General features: G+C 47.9%; 1 protein-coding gene across 1 annotated transcript in view; it reads right to left on the reverse strand.

The window, feature by feature from the left end:
• The window catches only part of ATP8B4 (ATPase phospholipid transporting 8B4 (putative)), a 154,015-nt gene extending 146,297 nt beyond the window's left edge, over positions 1–7,718 (reverse strand). The window contains exons 1-3 of the mRNA XM_075007201.1: positions 7,710–7,718; positions 6,718–6,913; positions 2,285–2,343 (exon numbers count right to left, since the gene is read on the reverse strand). Coding sequence (XP_074863302.1) covers positions 2,285–2,343; positions 6,718–6,913; positions 7,710–7,718 — 264 coding nt within the window. The remainder of the gene's footprint in view (positions 1–2,284; positions 2,344–6,717; positions 6,914–7,709) is intronic.
• Positions 7,719–17,552: the final 9,834 nt, after the last annotated feature.

Consider the following 17,552-nt stretch of genomic DNA (forward strand, 5'->3'; position numbering starts at 1 on the left):
TGCTGGTCGGGTCAGGTGATTGCCTCCCGAGGTCCACAACTGGGGACGCCCAACCTCGTATTCGTCTTTCCGCGGAATTGAGTGACCGATCCGGCTTGGCTACGCTGGTATCGAGAGACGCAGAGAGGGTAAGATACACCCATGCTAGGTCTCCGACTTTTTTGTGCACAGCTAAAGAATTAGAGCTCTGTAACTAGATGTCGTTGTGTCAAGATATAATTGTGTTAAATGGTAACAGATATCTTTGTATTGGATTGTAACGTAACTTGTTAACACCTGTACTTTGCTAGCATATAAGAAGTAAACAATAGCCTTTTGTAACCGCACGCTTAAAACTGTAGCTTAAATAAACTTGTAACTAGTTAAGTTCTGAGCCTGACTGCTGTTAACCCTTTTGTCACTACAACACAGCCGGCACAACAAAAAGAACTTTAACCATTTGGTTACTACAGCCTGGCCGTGGGTGAGAGTGCTAGGAGCTGCCTGCTCTAACAGTAAAAAACTGGGTTGCTTAGGACCCAGGGGAGTACCTCACCGCACATTACCCGGCCTCCAGCTAACAACAACATACATCACATTTTTGGATAATATATCCAAATATTTGCTTGACAGTTTGACCCATGGCTTTAAAGACCACCGTTAAAGAGACATAAATCAAGACAGTTAGGCTCAAATGCATATTTAGGCTCAAAGGCTGTGTCTACATGTGTCGCTTCTTCCAGAAGGGGAACAGTAATGAGCTATGCAGAAGATGATGAGGCACAGATGCAAATTTTCCGTGCCCCATTAGCATATCGGCACACGATTCGGAGTCTTCCAGACTCCAAAGTATACATGCAGATGCACGGCCTGCTGCGATCTTCTGGAAAGGAACCCCTGCTTCCAAAAGCCCCTTCTTCCCCAAAACTGTTTATTACTCTGTATCTCTTCACCTAAACATTTTTGCATTTTTCATTTAAAAAAAAGCCTATCAACAATGTGTGATTTAAAAAACTATTAAAATCGTACGAGTCCTGGATATGCATTTATGTATGCATACTGTTAAAAATGAAGGGCTCCTGGAAGAAGAAATGTATTCACCTGAAGTCATCATACCAGTTAGCTCTTCACTTACAGGCACCTACAAAAATTGTGAAATAGGATTTTCCACAACATAACTTTTAGATGAGTGCTCGTTAGCTCTGAATTCCTGTTCAGTGATCCTAAAATAATTTCTGTGGGTACATATAGCCCTTTCTAAAAATAGAATAATGAAAATCCTGTGTTTGGTTTCAAGTTATTCTTTTTTTTAAAAAAAATTAAACAAGTCCAAAATATTCAAATTGTTTTAAAAAAATGGGGCTATTTACTTCAAAACTCAGGACTGGATTTCAAAACTTTAAACACAATATATTGCTATAAAGCAAGCTCACCTAATAAACTATTTTGCTAGTCTTTAAAGTGCTACTTGACTGCTTTTTGTTTTTTAAGGCGAAGAAGTAACTGTTATGGTCAATGATCTATTAGGAAAAAAAGGATAAATAATTTTACCAATTTAGTAACTATGATCTCAAAAAACCAAAATCCCTTAGTTGTGAGTAGTGACACTCTAAAATCAAAAGAGGTTGTTACAGTGACTTGTACCAGTACATTCTTTCAGAAAGTGTGAAACGAGGACGTTATAGTCCACAGGGAGGCTGGGGAATAATGTATTACATATCTGGAGATTAGAGAAGGAGTCAGTGTTACAATACATATGTATGCATACCATAAACATTCTCTCAATAATGTTAAGCGCCCCTCCTTCTATAAAAGGAAAAATATTCCTGTATACTCTGAATGTCCCAGTGGATGGAAGTGCACAGAAGCCAATCCACACTGAGTGACAAGGTTAATGTTTCACTCTTCACAGGAGTCCACTGAGTTCTGAGATGTTTCTCAGAGCGGACTCATGCTGTTAGATGATGTTCATGTGTGTAACTTAAGTAGATCAATTCTTCCTCAAGTGATACTGATATACCTTAGAATACTGTAATACAATTGCAGTATTTTGTAGTAAACAAAAATTATTTCTCTAAAATTTAATTAAACCAAAGAGTCAGCTTGAGTATTTGAACTCCCTTGTAAAAGTTTCCAGCTTAACTCAAGGGTTTCCAGCTCCAAGTTCAAACAAAACTTTCGAGTACTTCAAAACTTTGAAGGTTTTGGAATTTTCCCAACATTACTGAAAACTCTTCATACATCTATGTGTGAACATATTTCCTTACTGTGCAATGTTTCAATATTGAATATGCATTATACTCACAGCATACTTAAATTTTTCATTATATTCAGGATCATTGGCTTTCACCCTCCGCTCCTTCTCTGAAAACAAGAAAAAAAACATAGCTTAGATGATCAAATAGAACTAATAACAAAAGTATCAGAGATCAGTGTATACATAACACTTCGTTGACTTTTTTGGAGTACTCAATGGAGAAGAAAAATCTTTTTAAAAAAATCACAATATAGTTCAACTTTTTAAAAATTAATCACCAGACAATTGAGAGTTCAGTATTAGAGAGAGGATTTTTATTTTGTTTCCAGGAATTCCTGTTTCAAATTTAAATTATCAGATCTCTCCAAGCCTGGAGCACTACAAATCAATGTGAGCAGCCAAGCTATTTTAATCTCACAAAATACAACAACCCTCTCACAGAAAAAGTAGCAGTGCATGCTGCAGTTGAGCAAAAGCACATACTTAATATGACACATTAGCATTCTCATGCTTGACTAAAGAAACAAAATTAACTGGTGACATTAAAAACTAAACTATGGCTCTTGCTTAAAGACTTCACATAAGAGGAGCACAGGAAGGCCCACTTCCCAGCAAAGGAGACAACCATGAAGTGGCTTTCTGATTATCTGACTGCAAGCAATGGAGGGTAACATTAAAATATACACACCAGAAAGGGTAATATCTAACTAAACTAGCAATAGTAACTGACAGGTAGCCGTGTTAGTCTGTACTCCAACAAAACAAAAAGAAAAACTTAAAAATATCTGTCTGTATTGGAAATGAGATGGATCTCATGAAGTGGGTCTGTCCCACGGAAGCTCATTGCCAAATAAATAATTTTGTTATTCTTTAAAGCGCTTCATTTCTGCTGGGTTTTTTTTCTGTTTTTGTTTAAACTAAGAATATCACCAATGTGATGCTTCCATGTGCACTGGCTACAGCTAGGAGGGCCATGAGGTAGGTTGAGGCGTTAACGGGGGGGAGAAAGAGGTGGAGAAAGATTTTAAGGACTATATTTTATTTTTAAGAAGTTAGTGCTGAACATGTTTTCCACTGCATTGCAGAGACATGACAAGTTTCTTTTTTTTTTTTTAAGATTAGATTTTTAAAATAAACTAAATTTTAATTTTTGCATGGAATTTTATTCAAAAGATAACAGATAGAAGCTATAAATATGATCATATAATTTTACTCCTGTTAGCATACATTCAGAATATATGACAATACCTACTGTCATGATTTCAGAAAGCTAATGATTTCATCCCTGGACACTTCCATCGACAACTTCAAGAAATTATTTTTTTAGTAGTAGGCATCCTTCAGTCTGCATAGACTATGGATCGCGCCCTTTATAGTTTCAAATGAGGACTTCATTTACAGCGACTATGAAGACCCACACGAAAGTGACAGTCCTTGCTGCAGCTCTTGCAGATGTGGTGGGTCTCTGGCAAGTCCTTAGTGTGCTTTCTGTGCACTCGCTTCTCCTCTGCTAGCTGTCTGATCCTCATCTCGCCCTTCTGAAGGCCCTTGTGTAACCCCTGCCTCCATCTGCTGCGGTCGTCTGCTAGTTCTTCCCAGTTGTCCAGCTCAATGTCTACCTCTCTGAGGTCCCTCTTGCAGACATCTTTGTAGCACAACTGGGGGCGTCCGGGAGGTCTTTTGCCAGAGGCTAGCTCACCATACAGGATGTCTTTTGGAATCCTTCCATCATTCATCCTGCGGACGTGGCCAAGCCAGCAGAGACGACGCTGCCTGAGAAGGGTGTGCATGGTTGGGATTCCAGCTTGCTCGAGGACGGCGGTGTTGGTCACTCTGTCCTTCCATGATATTCCAAGGATGCGCCTGAGGCAGCGCAAGTGGAAGACGTTCAGCCTCTTTTCCTGGTGGGCATACAGAGTCCAAGTCTCACTGCCATGAAGGAGGGTGCTGAAGATGCAGGTTCTGTAGACTTGCATTTTGGTGTGAGTGTACAGCTTGTTGTTATTCCACACTCTCTTGCTGAGTCTGGACAGAGTTGTGGCCGCTTTTCCGATCCTCCTATTTAGCTCAGTGTCCAATGACAGGGTGTCAGTGATGGTGGACCCGAGGTAAACGAACTCGTGGATGACCTCTAACGTATACTTGTCAGTGCTGATTGATGGGGATTCAGCAACACCCTGACAGAGTACATTTGTCTTCTTTAGGCTGATGGTAAGCCCAAAGTCCTTGAATGCTTTGGAGAACTGATCCAGCAGGTTTTGAAGCTGGTCTTCTGTGTGAGACACTACAGCTGCATCGTCTGCGAACAGCACGTCTCTGATGAGGACTTCTCGCACCTTAGACTTCGCTTTCAGCCTTGCAAGGTTAAACGTTTCCCATCAGATCTTGCGTGCAGCAAGATGCCCTCTGTTGAAGATCCAAAGGCATGCTTCAGGAGGAGTGTGAAGTAGATCCCGAACAATGTCAGAGCAAGCACGCATCCTTGTTTGATGCCACTCCTGATTCTGAAAGCATCCGATTATGTGCCGTCATATTGGATGGTTCCTCTCATGTCTTCGTGGAACAACTGGATCATCTTGAGTAACCGTGGAGGACAGCCTATTTTATGGAGCAGTTTGAACAGACCATCCCTGCTGACCAAGTCAAAGGCCTTGGTCAGGTCGATGAAGGCTATGTAGAGTGGCTTCCTCTGCTCCCTGCACTTCTCCTGCAGCTGCCTTAGAGAGAAGACCATGTCAATGGTAGACCTCTGCGCAGAATCCACACTGCGATTCGGGGCACACCCTCTCAGCAATCTTCTGGAGTCTGCCAAGGATGACGTGAGCGAACAGTTTACCAGTGACGCTTAGGAGGGAGATTCCACAGTAGTTGTTGCAGTCGCTTCTGTCTCCTTTGTTCTTATACAAATTGTAACAATTTTTTTGTTATTCTTATATTTTCCCATCTACAGCAGAGTCTTCATTCCAACAGCTGGATAAATTAATATACTATCATATCATATGGATTTCATACTACCTGTTAGGTAATTAGAATTTGTTTCCTGATACTTGCTACCTTTATTATTTGTATGCCAAAGTTCATTGAGAGGATTGAAAACAAGTCATCTATTCTGTAACTGGTGTTCTTCAAGATATGAGAGTCACGTCCATTCCACAATAGGTGTGCATGCTCACCACATAAACCAGTGCCAGCCATTTTTCCCCAGCAGTATCATCTATAGGGGAGTTCCTCTAGTGACCCAAGAGAGACTGCCTGGTGTGGCATAAGGGATACTGCCCATGCCCTGACATCCTCAATTCTTTCATGCCAGAGACTCTCATGACGGGGAAGGATGGAAATATGTGGAATGAAGATGAGCAACACATCTTGAAGAACACTGGTTATGGCACAGATAACTGTCTCCTCTTCAAGTGCTTACTCATGTTCATTCCACACAGGCAACTACCACCAGTATCCACTCAGCGGCAGGTAAGAGCCATGAATAAGGTGGCTTCAGGACTGCCCTCCCTTATTCCAGCATCATCCCTAGTCTGGGAGATGATGGCATGATGTGCACTGATGACCACATAGCCACCCAACAAAAGTCCTGAGTAGGGATGCGAGCTAGGAATGCAGTCCATGAATCCTGCATCCTAAACAAGTACACCCACAATATCGGCAGCAGGGGAATGCCAGCCAGGTCATAGCAAGCATGGATATACAAAGTCATCCAATCTGAAATTCTCTGGGGAGACAATAGCTGACCCTTCATTTGCTCAATGAGGAGATGAATAACAGGGTGCATTTTTCAAAACACCCTAATTCTCTCAGGTAAAAGGCCAGGTTCTGCCACACATCCAATCACTGTAGTCACCTTGTTTCACTAGAAGAGTGAGGCTTGAGACAGAACTTGTAGGAAAATATCCTGGCCCAGATGAAAAAGTGACACAATTTTTGGTAGAAAAGCCAGATGTGGACAGAGCTAAACTTTTCCCTATGGAAGACCATGTGCTGTGGGTCCAAGGTTAATGCTTAGAATCCAGAAACTCATCTAGCCAATGGTCTCATCACAAGGATGGCTACCTCCCAGGACAAATCTGACCAAGTTCACATGGACAGTAGCTTAAAGGAGGAGCATGTACAACACCAGGTTCAAATCACAAGGTGGGACTGGGATCTGACCTCAGGAAAGAGAGGTTCCAGGCCCTTGAGAAACCTGTTTGTCATGTCATAGGAGATGACCATATGTCCCTGCACCAGGACAAGGAAGATGGACGTGGCCACTAGGTGCGCCTTGAGAGAGGAACAACCAAACTCTGGTCCTGTGAATAAAGCAAGTAATCTAAGATCGGGGCCTTTGTTGGGGGAGATGCTGCAGTCCACCACCCAATGCACAAACCTCACCCATTTAGCCATATAGCTTCGTCAGGTTGAGGGTTTCCTGCTCATGAGATGAATCTGACAAACTCCCTCCTTTGGTTTCAGCCATGCAGCATCCATACTGTGAGGTGCAGCAGTGTGAGGTTTGGGTGAAGGAGACAGACGTGGTCCTGGGACAGGAGGTCCAGGTGGAGGGGCAGTGGCCTGAGTGGAAGCAACCACAGGCTCGACAGGGTTATGAATCAATGTGGACAGGGCCACTCTGGAGCTATCCTGATGACTGTGGCCTTGTCCTTTTTGGTTTTCTGTATGACTTTGCTGACAAGCAAAAATGGGGGAAAACATGTAGAACAGATCCCCAAACCAGGACACAAGGCAGATAGAGAGGGAGCTAGCACCCGGGCCTCGTCTGAAGCAGAACAGGGAACAACAGCAGTTGTGCCTGGTAGTGAACAAGTCCACTCAGGGAGTGCCCCACCTCCAGAAGATCACATGGACAACCTCCACATGCAGTGTCCACTCAGGGTGAGAGAAGTCTCAGCTCGAGCAGTCCACAAGGGAGTTCAGGGCTCCTGGGAGGTGATAAGCCTCCAGGTTTTTGTCATGAAATGCGTAAATTCCAAAGTGTGAGGGCCTCCTGACAGAGGGACACAGAATGGGCTCCCCCGTCTATTGATACAAAACATGGAGGCCATGTTGTCCATGAGGATTTTTACACCCTTGCCCGTGAGGAGGGTGCAGAAGGCCTTGCACATGAGATGTACTGCTCTGAGCTCTTTGACATTGATCTGTAGTCTCATCTTGTCTGGGAACCACCTGCCTTTGGTCCTCAAGTCCCCAAGATGGGCTCCCAAGAAAAGATCTGATGCATCTGATATGGGCTTGACAGCAGGAGGGCAGCTCTGGAATGGGACTTGGAGGAGTATGTTGCCCAGAGCTGTACACCACCGGAGAGGGGTAAGCATGTGATCTGGGGCAGTGACGGCATTGTCCAGATGGTCCATGGCCTGAAAGAAGACTAATACAAGCCACATCTGGAGGTGTGCATGTGGAGTCTGGCATGTTGGATGACATATGTGTATGCTGCAATGTGCTCCAAGAGGCACAGACTCACTCTAGCCATCGTTACCAGGTGCCAGCAGATGCCCACAATGAGGTCGGCCAAAACCTGGGAACCTATCCCTCGGGAGGGATGACTTGGCAGTTTTGGAGTCCAGTACCACTCCTATTAACTCTATTCTGTAATGGTACTACAATGGACTTTTTCATGCACCGGCAGGCCCAGGATGCTGCACATGAACAGGAGGGCAACTTGACTCTACAGCTGGGACCTGAACCTGCCTTTGACCAGCCTGTCATTAATATACAGAAAAATCCAGACAGCCTGATGCCTGAGGTAAGCCACTACCACTGACATGCATTTGGTGAAAGCTCTTGGCACTATCAAGAGGCCAAAAGGGAGGCCTGCAAACAGATAATACTCCTGACTTAACCATAAATTAGAGGAATCACCTGTGGCTCTCAAAAATGGAGATATGAAAGCATATGTCCTGAAGGTTGAGGGCAGCACCCCCGTCTCTGGAACCCAGGGAGGGGATGATCAGAGAAAGAGAAACCATGCAGAACTTCAACCATGCTAGGTACCAGTTTAAGTCTCATAGGTTGAAGATGGGTCTGAGCCCAAAAGTACCAGGAGTGGAACCCCTTGTCTCTAAATTCTCCTGGGACCACCTCCACAGCTTCTGTGCAAAGGAGCTGGCACACCTCTTGTTCTAAGTGATGCTCCTGAGAAGGGTCCCTGAACTGGAACAGGAAGTGGGGTGGCATGCTAGAAGGGTGAAAAGTAATTGTAGGGTGGAGATGACACTGAGGACCCAGTGATCTGAGGTAATGAATGTCGATGCCATGAAAAAAATGGGAGAAGAAGGTTGGAGAAGGGGACAAAGCCTGGATCTATCATGAAGACTGATAGGTCATCCCCAAGCATCCCATCAAAATGGGTGCATGCTACCCTGCTTACCCTTGGATGAGCCTGGTTGCAGGGCTGACTGAGGTTGCAGGGAGGAGCATTTCATATATGGCTTGAACGACAAAATGAAGACTTCTGGTGGGTTGGCTCTGCTGGGTGGGGGCTTAAACTTGGCATGAGAGGGGGCTGGAACAAAGTCAGTGTCCCTCAAGAATCCATTAGGCCATGATGCTTAACACCTGTCAGCTCCACAAAAAGGGCCTTGTCAAAGAGAAAAGCATGCAGAGAATTCTGGGCCTCAGACAAGAGGCCAGACAAAAGAAGCCACAATGCTCTGTTCATGGAAATCACGAGGCCCTGGTCCAAGCAACCATATCTGACACATTAGAGGCCACTGGGAGAGCCATTCTGTTTGCCACTCTACCTCCTTCAGGAGTGCCTTAAAGTCTCTTCTATCCACCTTCAGGAGAGAGGTCTCAAACTTGAACATATTCCGCCACCAGCTGAAGTCATATCTCCCCAGTAGTCTCCTGGTATATTTATTTCTAGGGATCACTGCAGCATCCCCATGCTGTTCCCTGTGATTCACAGCCTCCACCACCAAGGTGTTGGTGTCTGGGTGGGAGTAAAGGTACTCATGACCTTTAGATGGGATGAAATGTGTGTCCTGCCTGCTTAGATATAGGGGTCAGGGAGGATGGATTTGCCAGGGCTGCAGCAGAAAGCACACTGAACAGGGTGTCAGGGGGCTCCTCCACCTCCCCTGCCCTCAAGTTGATGTTGGAGGCCACCAACTTCAGGCAAAAGCTGTGACTGGCTGGAGCATGTTCAATTGCTCTGGGAGGATGGCGCACACAGTGTTTTCAGCACTAGGAGCTATCATAGGCTCAAGGACATTCAATGAGAATTGACTCTTCAGAGATTTAACATGTTAAAATCTACTAATCACAAACAAAAAGATGATGCTTCAGAACCTTAAAGATCTTCTCAAATTCATCTATACTGTAACAGCAACAACAAAAGGCACATCATGACAAATGCCACGCCATGCCAAATTTTAAGTCTCAGTTTCAAAACATTTCAAATAAAAGACTACCAGAGTTTCTTTCCTTACCCACTTCCTCACAAAAAGCTGAGCCATTTTGCAAACAAAATTTAACCCGAATCAAAACACTACATGTGGAAAATATCAACCCAAATAATTAGTTTGGCAAAGTTAGAGGCAACTGAAAACAGTGTTTTACAATGGGAAGTGTCAGGCCACCTTAACAACAGGCAGCACTATTAGCCATACCTATAATCTGAAGAATTACAATTAATTATATCAGGTTAGTTATTCATCTCAGTGTAACAGGATGATGCTCCGATGCTGGCAAGTTATGTGTCAGCTCATGTCAAAATACTCATGTCTGTACTGAACACCAATAAAGATGTAGTTGGAATCAAAGACTCATCTGTAGGTTAGTATTGTTAAAACAAGTATTAAAATGACAACAATGTGCTTAATGTTTAGACTTTATTGGATGCTTGTGAATTACAGCATGCATTAATATCATGCATACCATCAGCCTTCCATATGCTAAGGTAATATCTGAGCAGCTGTACTGTAAGCCTTAGTGGCTACGTCTACACGTGAAGCCTACATCGAAATAGTTATTTCGATGTTGCGACATCGAAATAGGCTATTTCGATGAATAACGTCTACACGTCCTCCAGGGCCGGCAACGTCGATGTTCAACTTCGACGTTGCTCAGGCCAACATCGAAATAGGCACAGCGAGGGAACGTCTGCACGTCAAAGTAGCACACATCGAAATAGGGATGCCAGGCACAGCTGCAGACAGGGTCAACGGGCGGACTAGCGCTTCCGGGGCAACAGCTAGCCGCTCCCTTAAAGGGCCCCTCCCACATACACTCAGCCTGCACAGCACGCGGTCTGAAGAGCCATAGGCACACAGACCCCGGGCGCCGCAGTCATGGACCCCCAGCAGTAGCAGCAGCAGCAGCAGCAGCAGCTAGAGGTCCACCCAGCCCTCCCAGCAGGAGCAGGGCTTGCCCTGGCTCATGCCATGTGGGAGGCAGCTGACTACCTTCTTGCCCCAGGGGAGGAGATGCCCCCAGGGCAGCAGGGCTCAACCCCTACCCCTGCAGCACCCCGCTCCAACCCCCGCCTCACACGCCGGCGGCTGTGGAGCTACCCCACCAGCACCGACTGGTGGGAGCGGCTGGTGCTTGGGGAGTGGGACGACAACCACTGGCTCAGGAACTTCAGGATGACCCGCCAGACATTCCTGGAGCTGTGCCAGTGGCTCACCCCCACACTCAGGCACCGGGACACTGCCATGCGGCGTGCCCTCCCTGTGGAGAAACGGGTCGGCATCACTGTCTGGAAGCTGGCCACTCCGGACAGCTACCGATCCGTGGGGCAGCAGTTTGGTGTCGGAAAGGCCACTGTCGGGGCTGTCTTCATGGAGGTAAGAGAACCCACAGGGGCAGGGCAGGGAGGCCAGGGGAGGGCAGGGCAGGGCAGGCCAGGGGGGCCAGGGCAGGGCAGGGCAGGGCAGGGCAGGGCAGGGCCACGCACACCCTGCTCACCCCTCATTGGGGCTGTCCCATGTGCTTTCTCTGCAGGTCGTGCATGCCATCTCGTGAAACAGAAACCAAAAAGGAGGGACAAACGTTCAACAAAAGCAAGATGTGCACAAATAAAACAATATACAACAACAAAGCAAAGAAGTGTGCGCCATCAACAAAAAAGAAAAGCAGGGAGGAGAACGGGGAGAACTATTTACATGGGGGGGACGGGGCAAACGGGGGCACCAAAACCAAACATTCAAACTATATACAACAAGGGGGGGGCCACGTCCCGGGCCCCTCGCCCCTAGAGCCCAGCACTGGGCGTGCCCAGCTGGGAGCCCCGCCATGCCTGCAGTCTGGTCCGCGGCTGGGTGGGAGCGGGCTGGACAGGAAGGTACCGGCGCCGGCGAGTCTCAGGGGGCTCCAGGGGTCCCTCGGCACTGTGGCCCTCGCGGGTGGGTGGTGGGGCGACGGCGGACGGCCCGGCGACGGCTGGAGCAGCTGGTGGTGGGGCTGCAGGAGCGGGCAGGGCGGGCGATGGCTCGGCCGGCACGGCATGGGGGGCCAGGTAATCAACCAGCCCGTTGAATGTCTGCATATAGGCCCCCCATGCCTCCTGGCGCCAGGCCAGCGCCCGCTCCTGCAGCTGGAGGTGCTGCTCCGACACCTCCAGCTGCCGGCGGAGGATGGCCAGCAGCTGGGGGTCCGTTGCCGCCGCCGGTAGTAGGCGCGGGGTCCACCGTCTTGCCCTCCGCGGGGCCGGTCGTTCCTCGGCCGAGGGGCTGCCCTGGAGCGAGTGTCCCGGAGGGCTCTCCGGGACAACCGAGGCCTCGCCGGCGCTCTCTTCCGGTCCTTCGGATGGTGCAGGTGCAGGTGCAGGACACAGGAGAGGAGGGGGGAAAGAAGAATGGAGACAGGCGTTAGTGTGGGCCCCGAGCCGTGGCCTCTGTCCCCTCCACCCTGTGCTGCAGGTTCCCCATCCCCGTCCCCAGGAGATGCTGCTGTGATGGATGGGGTTATGGGGTCCCCCTGCCCTGCACCCCGTCCCCTGGTGGGAGCGACTCTCACTTCACCCCGCAGGGTCTGAGAGCAGGAGAGCTTTCTTAGGCCACAGATGGCCAGTTTCTGGCAGGAGTGACAGCACCAGCTGTTGGAAGAGACAGTCCTTCCAACCCGTCGTGGGGAGAAGACCCCAAGGGGGGCCCCTCTGGGATGCAGCTTTCCCCCTCCTCTGGCTGGCTGCCTACCAGCTCTCCCTTCCCCTAGCCTCTACCTGTGGCCCCTGCCCTCGCCCCCCAATTCCAAGCCAGCTCGGCTCCTCCCTCCTGTTTGCTCAGGGCAGAGGTGTCACCTGCCAGCTGTAGCGCCAGGATCCTCCTTTGGCCCTGGGAGCTCCTCGGCTCCTGTGGCTCATATGTAGCCTGAGTCTCCCTTTGGCACTCCCCCCACTCCATCACATGCTGCTGCTGCGGGGTGTCCCACCCCCTCCGCCCGGGGGCCCCTCGAGGTTCCGCTCCCCCCTGGCCCGGGGATGGGGCATGGCACTGTCATGCAGGGTGGGGGGGGCACGGGCTGATGGCTGCAGTGCTGTGAGGGCCATGGCCCTGGTGTCCTTGGGGCCATGGCCATGTGAGCGTGTGGGGGGCCCTGGACACATCTCTGTTACCCCCGCCCCTCCAGCCCCGGGGTGTCCACCAGAGAGGGGTACCTACCTGTGGGTCCGCTCCCACGGTCCGGAGATCCCCGGGGGTCGGAGGCCCTGCTGCTGCTCCGGGATGGCAGGAGGAGGATCTGCAGGCTGGATTCTGCGGAGGAGGAGCCCCCCTCCTCCTCCTCCGCCTCCTCCTGCTGCGATGTCCCGGGGATGGCCTCCGGTGGAGCCCCCGGGGTGCGGGGCTTGCCTCCGGGTTGGACTCCGGCTGCAGGGCCTGCTGGGGCTCGTCAGCCGAGGTGTCAAGGGTGGCCGGAGGGGAAGAGGTGTGCCGGGAGCCCAGGATGTCCCTGAGCTCCCTGTAAAAGGGGCAAGTGATGGGGGTGGCCCCAGATCGGTTGGCCGCATCCCGGGCCCGGGCATAACCCTGCCGCAGCTCCTTCACCTTACTCCGGACATGGTCCACAGTGCGGGCAGGGTGACCCCGGGCAGCCAGGCCGTCGGCCAGCTGAGCGAACGCATCCGCGTTCCGCCTCTTGCTCCCCATTACCTGGAGCACCTCCTCCTCGCTCCAGAGCCCCAGCAGGTCCCGCAGCTCGGCCTCCGTCCAGGAGGGGCCCCGCTGCCGCTTCCCAGACTGGGTGGCCCTCTGGCTGGGCTGGCTGCCCTGGCTCCCCTTGGGGGGGGGGTCCCCTGGGGGCACTGGGGGGGGCTCCTGGCTCGCCATCGCCGCTCTGTGGTGGGCTGAGGGCTCTGCAGGCTGCCCACGTGTGCAGGCTGCAGCCTGCACGTTGCCTCAGCTTCCTGCAGAGTCAGGGCGGGGGAGGGGACCTTTAAGGGGCCGCTCCACGCGGCCACCAGTGAGCTGAGGGGCTGGAGAGAGCGTCTCTCAACCCCCCAGCTGATGGCCGCCATGGAGGACCCGGCAATTTCGACGTTGCAGGACGCAGATCGTCTACACTGTCCCTACTTCGACGTTGAACGTCGAAATAGGGCGCTATTCCTATCTCCTCATGGGGTTAGCGACTTCGACGTCTTGCCGCCTAACGTCAAAGTTAACTTCGAAATAGCGCCCGACGCGTGTAGCCGCAACGGGCGCTATTTCGAAGTTAGTGCCGCTACTTCGAAGTAGCGTGCACGTGTAGACACAGCTAGTGACTATCAGAGAGGAGACACACATTAACTAATCTGTAACAAAGGATTATGTCCTCCCTGGTAGGAATGATCCAGCAAGACCAGATGAACTATTGTGGGATGTTAAAGAGGAGAAAGGACTTTGTTGTTTCGCCCTCCCCCCATGAAGCTGAACCATGCAAGTGAATTCCTCCCACTGGCTGACTTCGCAGCTCAGATCACATGGCAAGAAAGGAACTGAAAAGCTCAAAACAGCACTGAGCAATTTTTATGCTGGTTGGAGCCTGGTTTCTAAGCATACACAACAGATATTCAGCTGCTTAGTCTAGGTTAGCCCGAAAGGACATATAAAGCCTGCTTATTTTAGAAGCTTTTACCACCTTTTGAAACTTTAGATTGTAACTGATGTGTATATGTTTACCTGCTTTAGCCTTGGAAATAACTCTTATTTCCTTTTCCTATTTAATAATTCTTCTTATATTTTATTATAGCACTGGGTATAAGCGTTGTCTTTTACTGTCCTGCTGTAGGTGACTAGTCTTTTGGCACCTGGTGTAACCTAAATATTATTGTGATCTTGGGGACCATCTTTCACAAAGATAGACTCACCTGGCTGGTTAGACAGATCAGAATACTCAAGAAAAAAACAGTCCATGACTCCATGTTAGGGCTGTTATAGTGTCTATAAAGTTTACACTTAATAACTGATTGGTGAAATCTAAGTACCCACATAGAACTCACAGTCTATTTGGCATATGTGCCTGATACCCAACAGTCTGTTCAGAGACAGATATGACACATTTTTTAAAAAATCAAGTTTGTCAGATGGGGCAGACACTTCTTTTTACTCTCATTAATCTCACTCAAATGATTTCATTTCCCACAGGATGCCCACAACAGCCAATTAACTTCTGGTTACATTCCATTTATCGGTAACAGAAGAGCTTCTAGCTCCAACACATTTCTTTAATCAACATAGAACCTTCAGAAAAAAAAATAACCACATGCAAAGAACTGTATATAAGGGAGGAGTAACCTCAGTTCAAAAAGGAAGAGAACCTCTCTGGATTCATTCACTTTAGTACTTTAGCAGTGCTGAACTTTCTTGGCGGAAGGGAGGGGGGTGGAACTCCGCTACTGCCTCACTATGTACTTCCACTTTCAAATGAGGTGCATGGTTGAATAGTCAGTTTTCATTGCTCTGCAGTTCGGCTTTATACATACATGTTCAGTGTGAGAGTTTTCAGTTTGTACCCATATATTTGGTTTCTATCTGAAAAAAGTTCCAACTGTTTAAGCTTAAACATTAAACCAAGATCAAAACTAAAAAGTCCTAATTTTCGGTCAATGTATTTTAAAGACAAAATAGACTCCTTCCATGAGAAAAACCACCTATTAATATATCGATAAATAAAACCTCTGAGAGCAGGGCAGTCCCTAGGGGTCAGGCCCATGCTCACACTCACTGGCAGCAAGAAGCAGGGACATGGCTAGGTGCTGAGGGAGTAAAGCAGTCTGAGTCACTCCACTTCCTGCCACTAGTGAGTGCAGGACTGCATCTGACCCCTTGGCCCCGAGCTAATCCAAGCTCCGGATGGGGGCTTGGAGAAAGGTGTAAGGTCCCAGCCTGATCCATCCAGCTCCACTGGCTCCCAGTCCCGTCTCTCTGCTTCCCACCACTGACAGGAAGTGTAGGCAGCAGTCCCACCGTCTCCCCCCCTGCCCCCCCAAAGCACCTCCCTCAAACGACACAGCTGCGAGCCAAAGGGAGCAAAGCAGATGGAGCCGGGGGATCCTGGACCGGGTGGCTCTACTTCCTGCTGCCAGGGAGTATGAGAGCAGACGGGACCCTCGCTACTGGCCCCAGGACTTCCAGATAATTCTCTGAGCCCTGAACTGCCCTATGGACAAGACAGCTGTCTAGGGAACATACTTCTACAGCCCACACAACAAAAAAAGAGCATTAAACAAATACAATAGAACCTCAGAGTTATGATTACTTCAAAAATGGAGGTTGTTTATAACTGAATAAAACATTATGGTAGTTTGATCAAAAGTTTAGAACTGAAAGTGACTTAATATAGCTTTGTAACATTACAATGCAGAAGAAAAATGCTGCTTTTAACCATCTTAATTTAAATGAAACAAGCACTGAAATAGTTTCCTTACCTTGGCAAATTTTTTTTAAAACTTTCCCTTTATTTTTTAGCAGTTTACATTTAACAGTACTGCTTGTGGGGGGTGGGGGAGACTCTGCTGCTGCCCGATTACGTACTTCCAGTTTCAAACAAGTTATGTGGTTGAACAGTCAGTTCTTAACTAGTGTTCATTACTCTGAAGTTCTGTTTTATACATGTAAGTACAGTTTAAGAGTTGTCAGTTAAAAGGAATTTCTACATCCTGAGTGCAGGCAGCATTTGCTAGTCTGGGCCATCCATTGGTATGATATGCAGAAAAAAAACCCTATGCAGCTGAAGATAGGACAACTTGAAATGCAAAAGACAGAACATTTTACCATTGCACTTCAGATAAAAAGACTAAAATGTTGTTATTCTACTTCCTTTCAGCTGGGACTGCAAGAATGCCTAAATCCTTAAGTTTCCTTTGGAAGTCCAAGCCTACATCTTTGAGTTCTGTATTCTAATTTTTGCATGATAGGAAATATGCATAGCTTAGAACACAGGCAAAAAACATAACATACCTATACATTTGAATAAACAGGACCAAGCCAACCACTATAAAAATAAAAAAGGATCATGCAGCAATTAACTATACCAGTCTTCCACCTGTGTGAAAAATCATTTCTACCTGATACTTTATTCCTCCTGTAAGAGTTATAAATTCTCTCTAGGACAGCAACATTTGGAGACATTTTCCAGACATTTCCTTAGGTATAGTCATACTCTCAAAGACATTTGTATTTCTGTGCTTCATCCAAAACATTCATCTTGACTGAGACAGTTATTCAAAACAACATCCCAAGGAGCTTGCAGAGTTGAAAACGGATACTACTGCATGAATGTCCAAACATCAACAAACATGCAGTCATTTCTGCGTCCTGGAAGGTGCACCAGACTCCATGCAGAACCAACAAGACACTGGCATTTCAAGGTTTTGAAAGGCATCACTGAAGCTTTGGTGCTTCTAGCAACGAGTTTAGCAAAACTGTTTTCAACATTTGCCCATTCAGTGATGTCCAACTGTTTATCAACTTTTTATAATGAGGGGAAGAGATTGACTTTCACTGTTCCTGAAAAGCAACGTTAGAATCCCGCCTTAGGCTGCGAACACAAGTGTACACTGAGAAGTCTCTAGGAGCCTACAGAAGGCCCTTTACCAGCTTGCCTATAAGCAGTGCCAAAACACATGGGCTGCATGCTTTTGAACACAAAATAAAACTTAGATATTTGAGATATTAGGGGAAAAAATAGATCCAAGGCTTGAGGAGGTAATTTGGCTCTTGTAAAGATACGAGAAAGCTGCAAAATCTGGATCTACATTCAAATGCTAAACCGCCATCTATACAACCTTTCGCTGTGATTTAATACACTGTAGTGAAAACTAGGAGAAACAACTTCCAAGAAGGCTAAATTTTTCAGACCTGTTACCTGCAAGTCCTGTTTCTAA

This window comes from Carettochelys insculpta, chromosome 12 (genome assembly GCF_033958435.1).
Source record: "Carettochelys insculpta isolate YL-2023 chromosome 12, ASM3395843v1, whole genome shotgun sequence".
Lineage (NCBI taxonomy): Eukaryota > Metazoa > Chordata > Testudines > Carettochelyidae > Carettochelys > Carettochelys insculpta.